General features: G+C 44.4%; 1 protein-coding gene across 13 annotated transcripts in view; it reads right to left on the bottom strand.

The window, feature by feature from the left end:
- CACNA1D (calcium voltage-gated channel subunit alpha1 D) overlaps positions 1-18,988 on the bottom strand; it is a 513,308-nt gene that overhangs the window by 229,892 nt on the left and 264,428 nt on the right. For all 13 annotated transcript variants that reach the window (XM_029600875.1, XM_029600887.1, XM_029600877.1 and 10 more), the window contains one exon: positions 434-518. In XM_029600875.1, coding sequence (XP_029456735.1) covers positions 434-518 — 85 coding nt within the window. The remainder of the gene's footprint in view (positions 1-433; positions 519-18,988) is intronic.

Genomic DNA, 18,988 nt, shown 5'->3' with positions numbered 1-18,988 from the left:
TTATTTTCAGTATGCAAGTTTATGGGTGCTTGGTCTGGTAAGGGATCCCCAAACTCTGTCCTTGAGGATTGAAACTCAGTTGGGTTTTCAGTATTTCCACAATGAATATGCATGATATCTGTCTGCTTATAATGGAGGAAGTGTCTGCATATTTGTTGTGGAAATCCTGGAAACTTGACAGGGTTGCCAACCTCGAGGACTGAGTTTGAGGACCTCCTGATCTGCCAGGTTTTGTTGTGAGCATTGCTTCAAATTGGCCCCCATGTGCTCTTGCATAGATATTATGAGAAAGATAAGCTTGCTTCAGTAAATATCATAGAAGATACAGCTCTCATCTTCCCCCATCCTTCCAAAAAATCCCTTGCTTTGAGAAATAACAGCTCTTTCTTCAGACAGTGATTGAGCTGCTAAGACTGAGAAGATCTGGACTTACCAGACACTACCACAGCATCCATTACTCTCCCCCTCGCCAATGTTCTCCGTGTTCACCGATTCAGTTTCACTAGTGGGCATGCTCGCTGTTGGATGGTAAGACACATCTCAGATAAAGGAACTGACATTTAGCAGCTACAGATGCATTCCAGCTGTACAGAAATAACAGAATATTTCCTCTGTTTCTGCAGATGTCCAAAAAGATTTGTTGCATTGAAAATTCGCTACACTATCACTGGAGAACGAACAACAACACAGTATGTCTCCATTATTGATTTCTAGAGCTCATGCCTGCAGAATTTACCCCGAAATTTCTGTTATTTCAGGTACGAATACAACATGCTTTATAGATTACATAATAATACATTTTGGCTGGAATGTTTCAATCAAAATGCTTCACACAATCACAGCAAAAATGATAAAGTATAAATATTAAGTCCACACATCAAGCACTGCAAAGTGTATATTATTCACAAAACTATTTGAGGAAGATTTTGTGCACAATAATTTTCGTTATTCATTTGTTTCTTGAAGTCTAAGACTGTGATTGCAAAAAGCATCCTATTGATCCCACAGTCAGTCAGATTTTCAGGATATCCAAAATGAATATTCATGAGATATATTAGCAAATACTGGAGACCCATGATATACAAATTCATCACATGCAGAGCCAGTGCTAGAGTCTTTGGTGCCTTAGGCAAACTTTTGATCAAGTACTCCCCTCCACCAACTTACCTACTGGCGGCAGTTCCAGCACAGTGCTCCCTCCTACCGGTGGCAGTGGTTCCAGCACTGCACTCCCTTCTTTATTGGCTTTGGCACAGCATCCCTCTGGGCCTCATGCTGGTGAGGTTTTGCCACTCCTGAAATTTTGACACTCTAGGCAACATTCTAGTTTGCCTAATGGAAGCACCAGCCCTGGTCTCATGTACAATCATTGTGAATATCCTGAAAATTTAACTTGCTGTGGGGTCAAGAGGATGATTTGGGAGCCACTGGTATAAGTAGTTGATGATCTCAAAAATTCTGCTCGATTGTCTGCAAACACATGTTGTGGTCAGTTACTTTTCCATTCTAGGTCCAGTCAGCAGATGACAGATATCAGGCAATAGAGCGTCCATAGATTTGGTACAGACTGAATCAGTAAACAGTGGTGGTATATTTTCATCCACCTCCTGTGCAGATTCACCAACACATCATCAGACTTGTGCCAACAGCAGGGAGAACTCTGATGTCACTTAGGTCCAGAAAGGGCAACTAAAGGTGAATGTGTTGGCTTGCTATCCTTCATCCCCTCTCAACAAACACAAGGATCTGTTTTTCTTGCACACTGTCAAAAGGCTTTGCTTATCTGATTTTAACCATGGATCTGTTTTTACTCTCTAGGTCTCCACTGCCTATTTTGTTCCTAGCTTAAACCCTAGGTTAGGATTCAGGTAGAAGGTAGGCGTTTGCATACCATCCCTTTTCAGGTACCTCCTAGGAGGTGCCTTTTTGGTCCAGCCAACTTACATAAAAAACAGGCAGAGCACAAAGAGCAATGTGGCATTTTTGTTGGAATTTTAGAGAGTAAGGAGAGATGTTGAAGTGATTCCACAATTTTGGAACCCACAGCCTGATAGTAGAGGAAGAGAAATATTCCTGGTCCTCTATCCTATGGTCTGGCAGGGAGTGTCTCTCTCTGAGAGTGGAAGAGAGTTATGTGAGAATATGTTTTTGGAAGAGATTTGGATTTTTTTTTCTGCCTCAGGAGGATTCCCCACCCCTGTCTGGAAGAGGTCATGTTAAAGAACTGTGATTCTCTATGTAATGGACACTCCGGTTTCATAACCAATGAGCCCTGGGTGCAGTACAGGTTAGTGAAGGAGAGGAGGAATCATTCAAATGCAGCCTCTCCCTCTGAGGGAGCTGGAAAGGCCAGTCCCTTTGAGAAGCTTTATAGCAGCGCTCCACAACTCCACAGGGGCCCTGTGAGTTGATTTTGAAGTTAGTGGAGGTGTTTGGAGTTTTTCCTGTTTTTAATTTTTAGGTCTGCTCTTAGGGCTCCAGCAAACCCTGCTGGGAGTCTGTGGGTTGGGCCAGGGATCGTCCTTTCCTTTCCACTCCCTGGTGGGGAAGGTCTGCATCCTAGGACTATTTGGGGATTCTGAAGAGACTTTAATTTGTAGGAATCGTGTGAGATCCTGTGCACCGCCTGGGCTCAGGGCACAGGGAACCTTGCGTTTGGGGCTGCCCAGGGTAAGGAAGACCTCCCCCTTTATACCCTGAGAGAGGACAGAGGAGGCGGCGTCACCCGATGCCAGGATCTTCCAGCGGTAAATATGAGTTTGGGAGAGAAGATTTTTTGTAAGAAGATCGGGGGAGGAAGTTTTGGCTGCCCGAGCTCCAACCTGGATCCCTCCCCATCAGGGATTTGTCTAAACCAAGAGAATACTGAGCCCCAGCTAGCTGTGAGTACAGAAATAATGAAGAACACTGAGGACACCCAACAGACATCTTCACCCTGGGCAGATAGAGGTTTGGGCTCCTGTGCAGAGATAGGGACTTTTTATTTTTGCCAGTTTGGAAGGGGTGTCCTGCCCATCTAAGGGATACCCTGTCCACCTGGGGACTCTATTATTTTCCTAGCCCTGGAGAGTAGAAGTTCCCTTGTTCTGCACAGTTAGAGAAGAGAGACTGTAACAGACAAAGAAACCCTGTGGTGCTGAGGATTAAGTTTAAATTGTGCCATTTTTTCATCTGACTTTTTCCAACAGTAAAGAAGTTTAATTTTGGACTCTAACTAAGTGACTCTTACGTGGTTATTGGCATATTCAGCACACACATCGAGGAAACAGTGCCCCTTTCCCAGGCAAAGGTAAAATGGGTCTCCCCTAGCAGTCTGGGCCTTGGAAGTAAACTTCCCCCCCCCCCCCCCCCCCCACCAACAAGGGATCCTAGCTTTGAGGAAGAGAAAAAGCCAAGCAAGCGCCAGCCAGGAGCAATTCCAGCCCCAAAGAGTTTACAGAGTCTTTTATGGCCCCACCCAGTGGGGTTACACCTGCCTGCCATACAAAGGAGGGGCAGCAGTATCTGGCCAGTGAAGAAGTGAATTGTTGAGATGAGTTTTGTTGGGAGGAATTTTTGCCACCGGTTCCTGCCTGTGAAAAGGAGAGAAGATTTTGATTTTTGTATTTTGGGACTTCGGGACTTTCTAACCCAGCAGTCGAAAGTAACGTCAGAGAAAGAGCTAGGAGTCCACTAGAAGTCCACTCTCAATCACTAGGAGGGTTGGGGTTTTGCCTGGTGCCTGTCATCTACGCGATATCAATTCAGCTGTGTGCATTTGAGACAAAAAGTACATATGAATTGTGTGAGAAGATCAATTTGAAATTTTTGTTACTAATTGGATTGGAGATATTCTAGATTGCATTTTTTGTTTTGTTGGAACACCCCACCAGGCATATCCAGTGTCTTTTGTGAGGATATAAGTTTCCCTTAACTCACGGACATCCCAATTGTGAGTACATCTGAGAGAGAAAAAGACTGAGACTGTGAGTTGTCCACCCTTGTGTGCCTTGGGCCTTGGAGGTTGAATCCTCCTCCCCACTGGGAAAAATCCTGGCACCCAGGGCCAGTGGGATGAGAGACAAGGGAAAGAGAGCAGGAGGAGGGAGTTTATGGCCCCCATGTACCCCCTGCATTCAGGACACCCACCGAAAAGGGGGTTGATTATATTTCAAGATAATGTATTTTTTTTTTTATTAATCATTTATTCTATTTTCTTGTCCATCTTCTTTAACTATGCATAAGATAAAACTCCAGATTAAAAACATAATTGATATGCAAGTTTCCCTTATTAACAACACAAGTAAAACCTCAGCCATCTTTTACATAGCTAAAGGTGTTTGGAGGTACAGCTGTATAATATGTAAGCTGTACTGCTCAGCTTGAAATTTCCCAAAGCCTAGCACACACAGCATCTGGGTCAGACCTGTCAGCTGAAGCTAGGCTGTAGCTGCTTTTCAATCAATAAGTTCTATTGTGCCAATAATTCCTTTCATCATCATCATTATTTCTTTCTCACATGCTTTTCCAACTAAAAAGCCCAAAGCAAGTTACATGATGTTAGATTCTACGATAGGATTACCCTTTTGTATTGTCGAACGGATGTAAAATCCGAACAAGGTACAATTAGGTAAAGGCATATCGGGCACAGGGATATGATAATTAAATATATGAAATGTGGTACCAAAAAGGTGAGGCATAAAGACAGTTCTGTTACATGTCAGACAGCCTTTTTCAAGAGTGGGGGCACAGGCTTGCAAGAAGGGCTCTGTTTCAAATTCTAGTATGAACAATGCCTGACAGAGCCAAATGTCAAAGCTCTAATTTGTTCTAATGTGATTTTAGAGAGCACAGTGTCATTTTATGGGCTAGAAAACAAGCTGTTATGTTTTAAAGTAGCAGTGCCTCCCGTATGCAGCAAAACTAACGTTGGTCATAAGTAGGATGCTCTTTACTGTACCAAGAGATTAGAAACATGGGGGACCACTTTTGAAAAAAAAATCTGTCCTGTTTCTAAAATACAAGCATAGGTTAATTAACTGGGAGTTAATAAAATGACCTCAGTGGAACCTTGATCTTTTTTTTTTTTCCTTAGATATAATTACTCACCTTTACAAATTCAAGCTCAAGGCAAGTTACAAATTTAGGCACAGTTGGTAGTTTCTTGCCCCAGAGGGATTACAATCTAAGGGCCTCTCTTACCAGGAATGGGAGAAAAGCCCTAAGGGGGTCATTTTCAATAGCTTTCACATGCGTATGATAGGGTGATCGGGGTGGAGTCTGGGCAGAGTCGGCCTCGGAAGAGGAGTCAGGGCGGCACCAAGGCCCACGCTGCGGAGACATCGCTGGCGGCAAAAGGTAAGGCCCCTTATCGCCACCAGTTTTGCGCCGAATAACTAAACCTTTTATGGTTTAGTTATTCGGTGCGAATGCCGGCAGCCAGCGCACCGCAGTGGTGCGATGGCTGCCGGCTTTCATAGGCCCGCCCCTCCGCTTTGCCTCCCCGCCCCCCGGTACCGCACGATTCACTCTTCTCTGTGAGAAGAGTGAATCCAGGCCTACGTTTGTAATTATGGCAACAGAGATTGAAGTGACTTGCCCAACGTCACTAGGAGCATCAGCTGGAGAAGCAGCATTTGAACCCTGATTTACCAGTTTGCTGCTCTAATCACTAGACTGTGCCTCCAGTTCATGATGGAAATTTCCTATAAGAGCTCTGCCCTTATTGTAGTTGAGGATTAATGTCAAACCTCTTCATAAATCATCACTTAGCTGAGCAAAACATGAATTAGAGGACGTTCAAGCTCCCTCTTTCTCTTCCCCTCCCAGTCTTCATACTCCTAACCAATAACTGGGTACTTCTTATTTGGCATCCATACTGTGGTAGCAGAATGACGACTGGGAGAGGAGGAGAAACAAGGAGCTTGAAGATCCACTATCTGTACTCTGCCATTCTAGCCTCCAGAGACCGGACTCGTTCTGTGAAAGCCAGAAGCTTATTGCACCAGGTGTATACATACAACCTCTCACCAACAGGTAGAAGATTTATTAACTGATAGCCCCCATCTAGCTGCTGGGCCTCTGTCTGCATCTTAATTTGTTGAGCTGCTAAAGTATTAAAAGCTGATTAAGAAATGGTAAGGTCTCAATCTAAGGGCTGTTAAATTGGACTACGGTTTTTTAACTGTATTAAATATCTTTTCAATCTATGGTTTTTAAATTTGATTACTGGGTGATTAATGTTAGTTAGTGAATAACCAGCAACAGGACTAAAATTAGTCAGTCACTAACATCAGACTTAGTTGAATGTTATTCTAAATCACTAACTGACCTTTATTTCAAAGATTTTCCTCTGAACGGGAGTAATAATCTATATATCAAAAATTATGACCTGGGGGGGGGGGGGGGGAGAGGTGGAAGGGTGAAAAATAAACCATTGACTAGTTGCCCAGGAAACAGTACTCTCACCTTCTCAGATCAAGTAAGTGACCACAGGAGAGGCTTTCAGATGAGGAACAAAGTGTATATATATATTTTATTATTTCAGCATTTATATAGCACCCTAAATCAGGGTGCTTTACAATAAATTATATTCAGGAACAATAAGTCCCTGCTCCAGACAAAGACATAGTCTAAGTGGGTGCATTATTTGCCTACAGTCAAAATGAACATCAATGGGAAAAGGAGAATTTAAACTCTGATCTCCTGATTACCCATTATTCTAATCACTGGGCCACATTTTCAAAAGTGAACACTATACTGAGCCTATCAGAACACACTATGATAAACATCCACTTCTTTAGTATAATCCACTAAAATCTGAATTAGATGGAAAAGCATCGCTGCACCAGTTATTCTGAACCATGCATTTATTATAGCAAAGGAACCATTATACACGCTGTCACCCCAAACAATAAAGAAGTCATTAAAACAATACACATGCAAGCATAAGGAGGATCATCTGTAGAAAAAGGAAGTTGCACCACAAAATAGAACAAACTTTACCATGTTTGACAGAACGGTTAAAGAAGCTAAACAAGCTTTTCTTTTTTTCTCCCAGCAAGTCTTCCAGCGTAACCCCTTCAAATGTGAAATGCATGCAAGGCCACCGTTCAAACAGCAGAGGGCAGCAGCAACAAGATGGGAGAAGGTAACAAAAGCCCCAGTGCACAGATTAATACATCAGCAAGAATGTAAAAATGAAATTAGCAACAACAACAACACCAATATGAATGGCACATCATTTTGGACTGGTGCACAACTTGGTGAAAACAACTAAAGGCCAATGACGCTAAGTTGTCATCATCAGGGACCAGATTCAAATTTTCATCTGCATGGTATAGCAGCGGGCTGATGAGGTTTGCAAAGCCCTTTTTCCATCACAAGCGACATCCAAGCAAATGAAAGGTATGAATCAGGTTCTGTGTGTAAGGCGGTTTGAACACATTAACCCACAAATGAATTTTAAACATATGCTGGGTAGACAATCAGCTCTGCATAGCAAAGGATGGTATTATCACAAGTTTGAATCCCAGGACAAAATCCCTGGAGCAATGAACTGAAAATTATTTTTTAAATAAAAACAAGTTGAAAGCTAGGAAGCTCAGGAATAAAATTCACAGCAACTAAAAGGAGGGGAGATTTATTTTTTTTATTGTGCATGGGCAAATGATTTACACATGGCCCTCTTTTGGGTAGGGCAAGCTAGATGGTTGCTTGGGGTGTCAAGAGATGAGGAACACCTCAGGTGCTGCTAGCATTTCCCATTGGGTTGGGACAGATCTGCCTCCATGCCAAATCCTGCCACATGCATAGCCAACAGAAAATTTAGCGCTGCTTAAAAACACATCAGCTTCCTATACTGCATGGAGCCAGTTTTGTGATGTGAGCTTCAATACCCAATACGTCTCCCGGCTCACACTGCAAGACTGGCACCATGTGCAAAGGAAACTGATGCACTATCCAGCACTGCTCCTGCCAGCCATAGGTGAATCCAAATAAGAACTAGGGATATGGCTGCCAGGAGAAAGAGGAGAAGATTGAAAACAGCAGGAATTGGAGGGGGGGGGAGAGGGAAACCTACATGCAGTGGGGGGGGGGGGGTGGAAGAGCTACATGAGATGGTGGAAGGGGAGCAGGGAGACGGAGACCAACATGCGGTAATGCATGGACAGGGAGGGAGATGTACAAGAGATGGAGGTTGGGGAGGGCAGGGAGAGGAAGACTGTACATGGATCGGTGGGAAGGACAAGTAGTAGGAAACATACACGGGATGTGGAGGCAGGGAGAAAGAGAGAGAGAGGAGAAGTCAGGATAGAGGACCCAGGCTTGGGAGGAGGAGACAGAACAGCGTTTCCCAGCCCTCTCCTGGAGGCATGCCTTACCAGTCATGTTTTCAGGATATCCTTAATGAGTATGCATGAAATGATTAGTATACATTGGACACTCAGTGTTTGCAAATCTGTCCCATGCCAACTGGATAAAGGTGCCTTCAGGAGAGCGTTGGGAAATACTGAAATAGAGGACCACTGATAGTGGAAGAAATTGGGAGAGGACAGGATCTGGTGAGACTGACGGAAAGGGCCACATTTTGGATGGAGGGAAAATTGAAAGCGTACAAGGGATCAGGACTGAGACAGATAAAGTCTGGGGAGTAAGAGGGAGCAGAGAGAGAGAAAAGCCATGGGGATGGAGGGAGCTGGACTGGGGTTTAGGGATGGAGGGGATGAAGTGGGGGGAGGACGCATTTTGACAGAAGAAAGAACTGGAGCCAGGTGAGAAGGTGAATGACTGGAAAGGAGCCTAAGCTGGTGACAGGATGGGAGACAGAACTAGATAAGGACTGGGGAGAGGGTGAGTGCAGAGGGTAGAAATATGGAACTATAGAGTGGGTGAAAAAGAAGAAGAAATAGGAGGGTGGAGAAGGAGTGAGAATGGGAAGCTGGTGAGAGAGAGGAGAACAAGGACTGGTGTAGGGGAACAGAACTGGGAAATGGAAAGTTGGTAGGTAGATGAGATGACAATATTTATTTATTTATATTCTGCTTTTCATAGTAAAGTGGATAACAATCAGGAACTGTACATACTTCCCTATCCCCAAAGGGCTTACAATCTAATAGGCTCATTTACTAAGTTGCAGCATTTTTCAAAATGATGCTGGAGCCTAGTCGGTGCTCTGGGCCCCAACTGCACCAACAGGAATAAAACTGTAAGGTCTGGAGTGGTCTGGAGGGTGGGAGTCCTGGCCTCCGGGGACAGATTTTATATTTGAAGAGGGATTGGTGGGTTGGGATATTAAATTTTTTTTTCTTATTACTGCCGCCTCCAGAGGTATGAGGGTGCTGGCAGCAGAATAAGATGAGGTATTTCAAATACTTCATGTTATCTCTACATAAGGCCATTTACTGCATGGTGTGTTTACCGTGCAGTAAATGGACTAACACAGTTTTGTGAATGAGCTCCTATGTTTGTACCTGAGGCAATGAAGGGTGAAGTGACTTGCCCAAGGTTCACAAGGAGCAGCAGCAGGATTTGTATCCTGGCTTCCCTGATTTGCAACTTGATGCTCTAACCACCAGGCTATTCCTCCACTCAGAGAAATTGTGAGGACCGAGAATGACAATGAGGTTCAGAGACAGAAGTAGGATGGGGAGAGGTGATAGGGGGGGGGGGGGGGGGGAGGGCACAAGACATTAAAATAAACGGAGAATGGCAAGAAACCAAAGATAAAGAGATGTGGATGGGGAAGCTTAAAGGGAATTTTGTTAGTGAGAGAGTCATCTTGGGAATGGTGGAGGATAAGAGCCACAAAGGAAGCACTAGTTGTGGGGTGGGGTGGGGTGCGGTGGGGTGGGGGTGGGGGGAATAAGGACAAGGGAGCCAAATATGAGGAAATCAATGAAGGGGAGATAAAGGGTTGGGAGAGAGAGAGGGGAGAGTTGTAGGGGGTTGAAGAGCTAAGGAGAACCGAAGAGGGAAAAGGCAGGGTGAAATCTAGCTATGAGTAAACAGAGAGGCAGAGAAATGAGATGAAAGGAAAATATCAATTTCAGAGACAGATGTAGGAGAGGACATGACACAAACAAGAGGAGAAAATGGAAAGGAGACACTGGAAAAGGGAAATGGAGAAGGCACTGAAAACAGAAAAAAAAAGGCCAGGCCAAACATGATTAGAAAAAAATAAACCCAAACAAAGTAGAAAATGTTTTATTATAAAATTTAGTGATTGGAATATGTCAGCATAGGACTATGCAGCTCTGATCTCTTTATATTTTGCACAGTAAGGAGGAAGTGCATTTCAGTTTCTCTGTCCAGTTTTGCACTGCATGTTTATTTTATTTATTTATTTAACATTTTTATATACCGGCATTCGTAGGACACATCATGTCGGTTCACAATTAACTGACAAAGGAAATTACATTGAACAAGGGGGGTTTAACTGGGAGAATTGGATAATAATTGGATAAAAGGAACAAGGTAAAAAGCGAAGAACGAGAGAAAAGAGAAAGCAAGCATGGATAACTTAATTGGAAAGATATGGGTTTAAAATTACATATTACATATGTGAACTTATTTACAACGTTGGGGGGAGGGGTGAGGGGAGAGGGAAAGGGGGGGAGAAAATATGCGAGAGGGGAGGTAAAGGTAAAGGAGAGATTGATATGGTAAAGAAGGCGGGGGGGGGGAGGCTGAAGAGGCTAAGAGGCGGGGGGGGGGGGGGAGTGGAGGAGTAGAGTCTAGCTTCCAATTCAGTTTCTACATGTTTCTAATTTGTGGTTCCTTATTCTGTATTAGGTGAGGGTCTGTCATTGGTTTGCATATATGTTTAGTTTCTGTATAAGGATCTGTGGCACTCTGACTTATTCTGTTTTCCCAGTAGGAGGTGTTTTAGGGCCTGGTGTAATATTTCTAGTGTTCCCTTTTATTGGTAGGATTTTTGCTGTTTGAGTCATGGGAGTTAGTGCTATTTTGGTATGACATTTGCTATATAGGTTCTGAATGTTTTTTTTGTTGAGTATTGTATTATTTCCAAAGTGCCTGGGAATGGAAAGTTTGTGTTGCTGCTGAGGTGATTCTATAATTTGTATATTATGTACATCGAAGTTCACCTATGAAAGTATAACTGTATGTTTCTGCTGCTGTACATGTTTTACAGATCAATTAAAAATCATAGATGGGCAGTGTATCGAAATTCTGTATTGATATACAGTAAATTGGTTTTGTTATTTAAAGTTTGTAAAATAATAAAGTCATAGATGGGAAGGTGGTAGAGAAAGAATAAGAGAAGATGTGCATGAAAGGGGAGAGAGAATGCCTAAAGGGAAGGGTGGGGGGGGGGGGGGGGGATGGAGAATGCCTGAAGGGAGGTAATGCAGAAGAGGGAGCAGGGGCGGCTCAAGAGAATCTGCTGCCTGAGGTGAGGGATAAGATGGTGCTCCCCCAGCCCCACCTGTCCTCACCCCGCCAGGGAATGGCACAAGTCAAATCATCAAGAAGGGAGTCTCTATGCAGTCTGGCCCTTTTAGTGATTTGAAATGTTGCAGAACGGGAAAGAAGGGGTCAGAGTTCCCAGAGAAGTGGCAGAGTGATAATGTTTTTAGGAATCTGGCAAACTCGCCATACTCCCAGGAACCCTAAGACCTGCCTCCCACCTTTCCCCAGAATTCCACCCCCCCCCCCCCCCCAGGAGAAGTGGAAGAGAGGTAAATGGTGGTGGTCTGTGGGTGGCGCACGCTCTCTGAGCCGTCGCAAGGTCATAAGGCAGACTAAGCCCTGTCCAGCCTGGTGTCCACACCCCCTTGCCCTCACCACCCACAATGACAAATTTTGCATTTATAATAACTAATTTTACATGAAAAAGGGCATTCAAAATACAGTCTTCTGTAGTAAAGATATCAAAACACTCCCAGTGGAACTGAGATTGCAAGCAGATGTAAAATTGTTCAGAAAAAATCTGAAAACATGACTGTTTGATATTGCTTTTAAGAATCTGGAAGGAAAATAGGCAAAGAATCTTTTATTCAATCCTTTTATTATATCTTATTCTAATTTCTTTTAAATAATTTTAGTATACTGTTTTACTCCGTTGTATGTAGGATGCTGTGTTTTATGCTTTTTTGTTTAAGTTAGGCTATATTTACGTTTGTACATTGTAATCTTTTAAATAAGATGTAAACCGCTATGATGGCTCGACTGAATAGCGGTATAAAAATTTTAACAAATAAATAAAAGAAAATATATTGGGCCGGATTTTCAAAGATTTATGCGCTTAACTGGTCATACACGCGCCGGACCTATTTTCAAAAGGCCCGGCGATGCGCATAAAGCCCCGGGACGCGTGTAAGTCCCGGGGCTTGCAAAGGGGTGGGGAAGTCCAGGGGCAGGGGCGTGGCCGGAGGCCTCCGCATGGCCACTGTGCCGGGGATCACTTGCCGGCAGTTGGCCGGCGCGCGCAATTTACTTCAGCCCCAGGGCTGAAGTAAGTTTGGAAATAAAAGGAAAACAAAGAAAAAGGTACGGGGGAAGGAAAGGGAAGGTGGGGTGGAGGGGTAGGGAAGTTCCCTCTGAGGCTGCTCCAATTTCCCCCTCTTGGGCCATTGGCTGCCACTAATAAAAATGGCACCAATGGCCCTTTGCGCTTACCATGTGACAGGGGTTATTGGTGCCATTGGCCGGCCCCTATCACATGGTAGTAGCAATGGATGGCCCGCGCCATTTTTTAAGATGGTGCCGGCTGTCCATTGCTCCTACCATGTGACAGAGGCCGGCCAATGGCACCGATAGCCCCTGTCACATGTTAAGGGAAAAGGGCCACCGGCGCCATTTTGTTTACTGGCAGCTGACGGCCTGAGAGCGGGAGATCGCTCCCGGGACCCCCCGCTGGACCACCAGGGACTTTAGGCAAGTTTTGGAGGGGTCAGGAGGGTGGGGGATTGTAATTAATTAAATCTGAAGGGCTGGGGCATTTTGGGGTTTTTTTGGTTCGGGGCAGCCGAAAAAAAATGGGCCCGAACCGCGGAAAATTAAATTTCCCATGGCGGGTCAATAACGAATGCCGAACCGGGGTCGGCTGAATCACATCCAGGGGCAGATTGGCTTATCAGGGGATCGGGCATCCCCCGGTGGGCCGGAGGTTCATGTCACATGACTTTTTAAAGCTCCTGCTCAGAACGCCTGCAGCCAAAGTAAAGAAGAGTGGCTGCCACGGCCTGAAGGAAGATTTGGGAGAGAAACAGAGCTCGGCGGGGAAGCAGAGCTCAGTGGGACCAAGGCCCGAAGAAAGGATCGGCAGGGAAGCAGAGCTCGGTGGGACCGCGGTCCGAAGAAAGGATCGGCGGGGAAGCAGAGCTCGGCGGGGCCGCAATGGAATCCAACCTGCTACGGCCTGAATAAAAGTTTGGCGGGAAAGAAAAGCTCAGTGGGGCCGCGATGGTGCCCAACTCACCAAGGCCTGCACAGTTGCGCAGAGCCCCCCCCTAATCAGGAATAGCAGAGCCATAGGAAGACAGCAGCTGCAGCGCAATTGCAGGGCCACTAAAAGCAATGGCCTCCTCCCATCTCCCCTGCTGTAGTGAGGAGAGCACAGCCACTCCATAACGGCTGAAGACAAGGCCCAGGAGAAAGCGGAAATTGGAAATCATGTTTGTGTGTGTCTGTGTGTGTGAGAGAGATTGTGTGTATGTGTGAGAGATCCTGCAAGTGTATGAGTCTATGTTTTATGTGTATATGAAAGAGCCTGTATGTGTGTATGAGAGAGAGAGAGAGAAGGGGAGAGATACTGTGTGTGTGTGTATGAAAGAAAGAGCTTCCATGTGTATGTGAGAGAAAGTGTGCCTGCATGTAGGTAAACTGAGATTATCTGCAAAAACAAAGGCTGGAGTAATTGGGGGATTAAAGCAGGAATTTGAGGATTGGGTGAAGGTAAATTGGAAACTGGGGAAGGGGAGAGAAGCCCTGAGTGGGGAGCCAGGAAACGTGGGAACTCAAGACTGGTGGGGGGTGAGAGACTGAGGAAATGTAGAGCCAGCAGGATTAAGGTGTAGAGCAAGAGATTCAAGAGATTAAGGGGTAGTGTAAGAGGGAGAGAGCACAGCCCCAGATAGGGAGAGAAAAATGGGGACTGGCAGGAGAGAGAGGCTTGGAGGAGGGAGGATGGGTATAGGACAGTAGGCATGCTGCCCGGGAGATGAGATGGGATGGGGAAAGGTAAGTGGGGACTGATGGGTAAAGTGGGAGAATGAAAATTTAGGGCTTGAGGAGGTGAGCTGAGATGCTGCATGCATCTGACGAAGTGGACTCTGTTCTCAAAAGCTGCCTCAATAAAGTGTTTGTATATATGTACAACTATCTCTTCTATAAAATGTATCACAAAATCTGCATGTGTGTGTGTGTGCGTGTCTGAGAGAGACAGAGTGTGTGGTTGTCTCACTACTTAGCAACTGATTCAGCTGATTGGTTTAACAACCAGGAGAAATGTAACCAGACTTGGGGAGGATGGGAGCTCAATCAAATTTGCTCATGCTTGGTCTAGAATGTGCTCTACTTCTTGGTTATTTATGAAAAATTTGAAATTTGTGTTGAAGATTTTTTTGGCTCAGGTTGACAGTTAAGGTGTTTGTGTTCCAGGTCACATAATGTATCTCTCAAGGGTCAGCTTGGTGTGCTTTTGTGAGTCAGTGAATCACATGGGCCTGTTTTGAAAAAATCCCCCGGGCTGATATTTTCCTACAATCCGCCCCTGATCACATCTCTAGCAAATATTACTCCAGATCCTAAACAAAAACGCCATCTACTAGAAAAGCAGAACAAGACAGGCTGCCATGGTTACCTACAGAGAAACTATATACTAGTAAAATACCTCACCTAGGTTACACATGCAGAACATAGACAGAAAAAAATGATCATAAAGTATAGAAACATGCAGTTGGAAATTGCAACAAGTCAGACAGTGTATATTGTTCAAGAAAGGAAAAACAGAAATATCACCATTACTCACAAAACAAACAATAAAACCATGAAATATAAATCATCATAATAGGAAAACCATACTAATAAGAATAAATATTTCAAAACAGGAGTCGAATAGAATAACATCCAATAATTAACTCATATAAAAATTTATTTGAATTTACCAAACACCAATAAAGTATTTCAAAACAACAGATACATCAAATAAAGTCCAATATTTAAAACAAGGCTAAAAATTATCCTATGATCTCCATACCTTGTGAACTTTTGATTTCCATTTACCCTGGACTAGTTTGGGAGAGAGAGGCTGCATACTTTATCCTCTCTCTCTCTATACACACACTCCCTAACATACACATTTGTTTGTTATCTCTCACACATGTTCACTCTCATGCACATACTCTCTCACACACACACACACAAGCAAAGGCTCTCTCACACAAAGGCTCTCTTACATTCACTGGCTCTCTCCCCCTCACTTTCACATGCATAGGCTCTCTAACCCTGTTTCTCTCACACACAAGCTCTCCCTTATTCACTGGTGGTCACTCTCACTTACTGGTGTTCTCTCCCTCACTGTCACATGCACAAAAGCTGTCTTACACTCACTCTCTTTCTCACTCGCTGGCACTCTTTCCCTCTCACACACACACAAAGACATACAAGATGTCTCTCACTTACTGGAGCTCTCTCCATCTCTAACACACACAAGCATTCATCAATCTCTCATTCTCTCTCTCTCACACACATACACATACACACACACAAAGCTCTCTATCACACACAAGCTCTCACTCACTGGCACTCTCTCCTTCTCACACAAACAAGCTGTCTCAGATTTTCCCTCTCATATACACACACAAGCTGTCTCTCACTTACTGGTGCTCTCTCCCTCTCTGTCACTGGCACTCTCAGGCTGGAGCCTCTCCTTCAGATGACACCCTGCTAGGCCTTTCCTTATGCCTAAAGTGCCCTCCACAGTGAATAAAGGCCCAGCTCTGCTGGGCCTTTATTCACTGTGGCAGGAGAGGAGGTGTCGATAGCCTCTCGGGCCTTTCTTTGTTTCACAGTGGGTGAGAGGGGAGATACTAATGCCCCGAATGGGCTTTTTCTGTCTGCCGCTGGAGGGAGGAGAGGTGCTGGCAGCTAATTGTGAACTGCGGAAAGGAGGAAAGGCGCCGGCAGCCTTTAATTGTTCATTGTGGGATGGAGTAGAGATGCTGTGACCTTTAATTGCGCACCCCAGGAGGGAGGAGAGTTGCCGGGGCCATCAATTGCACACGGCGGGATGAAGGAGAGCTGCCGGCAGCCTTTATTTGCGCACCACGGGCAGAAGTCTGAAGAAGGAGACTCGAGGCACAAGCTGTTGCTGAAGGAGGGAAAGGGGAAGCGCTTATGCAATTTCTCATAGTGTAGTGACACCATAGGCTGTGGAGTGAAACCACAGTTCCTTCAGGCTAGATAGCAAATGTACTGCTGCGCTGGACTGTTCACAGGGTCTTCTTCTATTTTGTTCATCAGCAGGGAATTGGAACATAAGAACATAAGAAAATGCCATACTGGGTCAGACCAAGGGTCCATCAAGCCCAGCATCCTGTTTCCAACAATGGCCAATCCAGGCCATAAGAACCTGGCAAGTACCCAAAAACTAAGTCTATTCCATGTAACCATTGCTAATGGCAGTGGCTATTCTCTAAGTGAACTTAATAGCAGGTAATGGACTTCTCCTCCAAGAACTTATCTTGGAGGAAAACCCCTCCAACATTTAGTTAAATATATATCAGCAGGCAGGGAGAGGCAAGTCCCTGAGCGTTTTGGAGGGCACTTTTTGCTGCTCCTAAATTTTGCCACCTGAAGCGGCCGCCTCACCCTACCTCATTATAGAATGCATGGAAGAAAAAAGAGATGAAAATGCCTAGAGGGAGAAACGAGAGATTGAATGGATGGAAGTGGGGGAGAAAGGGAGAGAATTCCTGAAGGGGGAGAGGAAGGAAAGAAGGTGGAGTTAGAATGCTTAGAAAGAGAGGGAGAAGAGGGAGAAAATGTCATTCATTTATTTATAAAATGTATATCCCGCCAATCCACAGATCTCAGCGAAGATCTTGAGGAGGGGGGGGGGGGGGAGAGATGGACGATTCCTGGAGGAAGAGAGGGAGGGAGAGAGAACATGTCTAGAGAAGGAAGAGCACCATAGACAATTTTTGTCCAGGGTTGCCTTTTACCCCTCTAGAATGGCTCTGGTTTCACATCTGAGCCAGCAGCAGCACAGTGCCAGCACTTAAGGGAGAAACAGTTTACTAAGGATGTGCATTCGTTTTAAACAAAATAAACAATGGCAAATAAATTGTCTATTCGCCTTGATTCGGAAGCGCCACAAAACAAAAAATGAAATTTCATAAAAATTAGTATTTTGTGTTAGTGCGCACTAAGGGGACTTAGTGCACGCTAATATACAGTTAATACGCACTAATTCTGAAATTAGGGAAACCCGAACCATTTTAAAAACGAAATAAAACAGATAACAACCCAAAACAAAAATGACACAATAAAAATCATGGCCCAATTTTAAATGGCCGGCGTGCGTAAAAAAACGGGGGTTACGTGCACGGCCGGGCCTTGCACGTGCCGCGTGCATTTTAAAAGGGGCCTGGCCGCGAGAGTAACCCTCGTTACACTCACAGGAGCCTGGCCGAAGAAAAGGGGCGGTCCAGGGGGTGGGGCGGGGCTGGAGGCGGCCGGTTCAGCAGCCATTTGCCACTGTGTCGGGGGATCGCCTGCCGGCATAAAAGTTGTAAAACAAAGAAAAAAAAAAGGTAGGGCCTTTCAAGGGGTCGGCGAGGAGAGGGGAAGAGGGAGGGAGGGTAGGCAGGGGGGTAAGGAAAGGTCCCTCCCAGTCCGCTCCTTAATTGGAACGGACTGGGAGGGAACTGGGGGAGGCTCGATCTCATCACCGCACATAAATTGCCTTTTTCAACCTCCCCCTTCTGCGCGCCGCCCTGGATTTTATAGCATATGTGTGGTGAGGCACACATGTTATAAAATCACGCGTCCACGTGCGCGTGCTGGGTAGCAAACACACATAGATGCGCGCATGTATGTTTTTAAAATCTACCCCCTAGTGCACATCCCTACTGTTTACAAAGTTTTACAACCACAAATAAGTTAAGTGGGAGCCGCCACCACCACAAGTGCTCTCCTGTAGCTTTCCTTTAAATCTATCACTTTTTCGGTGATTTGAACTTCATTCACATCCCCAATTTTAGCACTACAGGAAGGAAATACTGAAAGTAATTATTCCTAGTTTGCCAAAATGGAAATAAAAAGCTTTATTAAAACAAATCAGTCCAAACTCTTTTGGTCTCTTTTGTTTTTCCCCAGGACCGGGATTCTTTCCTAAGATTATTTTTTCGCAACCGATTATCATTGTTTTTTGGCCAACAGATCTGGGGGTACCTTGATATTACTCGTATATCTCAAGGACGAAGGAAAACATTTTTTTTGTCTGTGCACCAAGAAGTTCTGGCCACAGGTGCACAGTTTCTTTTGTGTTATCCATGCAAATGCCTGGTGAAATTTTCCTCTAGGAAATAAATATACATGTTTTTTTGAGCCTCCTCAATTAAGATTCTTTTTGGGCTCTCACACAGATAATGGCTAATGAAGATCCTGATATTGGAGGAGTTTTACTTTTTTTGATGTTGTTTTCCTCTCAGATTTGTACTTTTTAATTATTTCTTTTTGTCTAGATCCTTTTTCTTGCTCCCCCCCATTTTTCCTTTCCCATTATCTGAGAGGTACATATTTTCCTCAATTTTATTTTTCCTTTTTTTTTTCTTTTATGTTATCTCTTATGTTTATTATGCAAGTGTTTTTTTGTGTTATCAACCTTAAATTCATTAAAAATAAAGTAAAAAAACAAACAAACAACAAATCAGTCTACAAAACTAGACTTACAGTATCTATGGAGTCCACATTCTCTGGTAAAGATCTCTAATGGGAATTGTGATTGCTAAAAAAAAACCCCAAACTAAAAATGTTTTCT

Source organism: Rhinatrema bivittatum, chromosome 4, assembly GCF_901001135.1.
Source record: "Rhinatrema bivittatum chromosome 4, aRhiBiv1.1, whole genome shotgun sequence".
NCBI classification, from domain to species: Eukaryota; Metazoa; Chordata; class Amphibia; order Gymnophiona; family Rhinatrematidae; genus Rhinatrema; species Rhinatrema bivittatum.
Note: the sequence above shows the minus strand (reverse complement) of the source record. Positions and strands in the feature narration are given on the sequence as shown.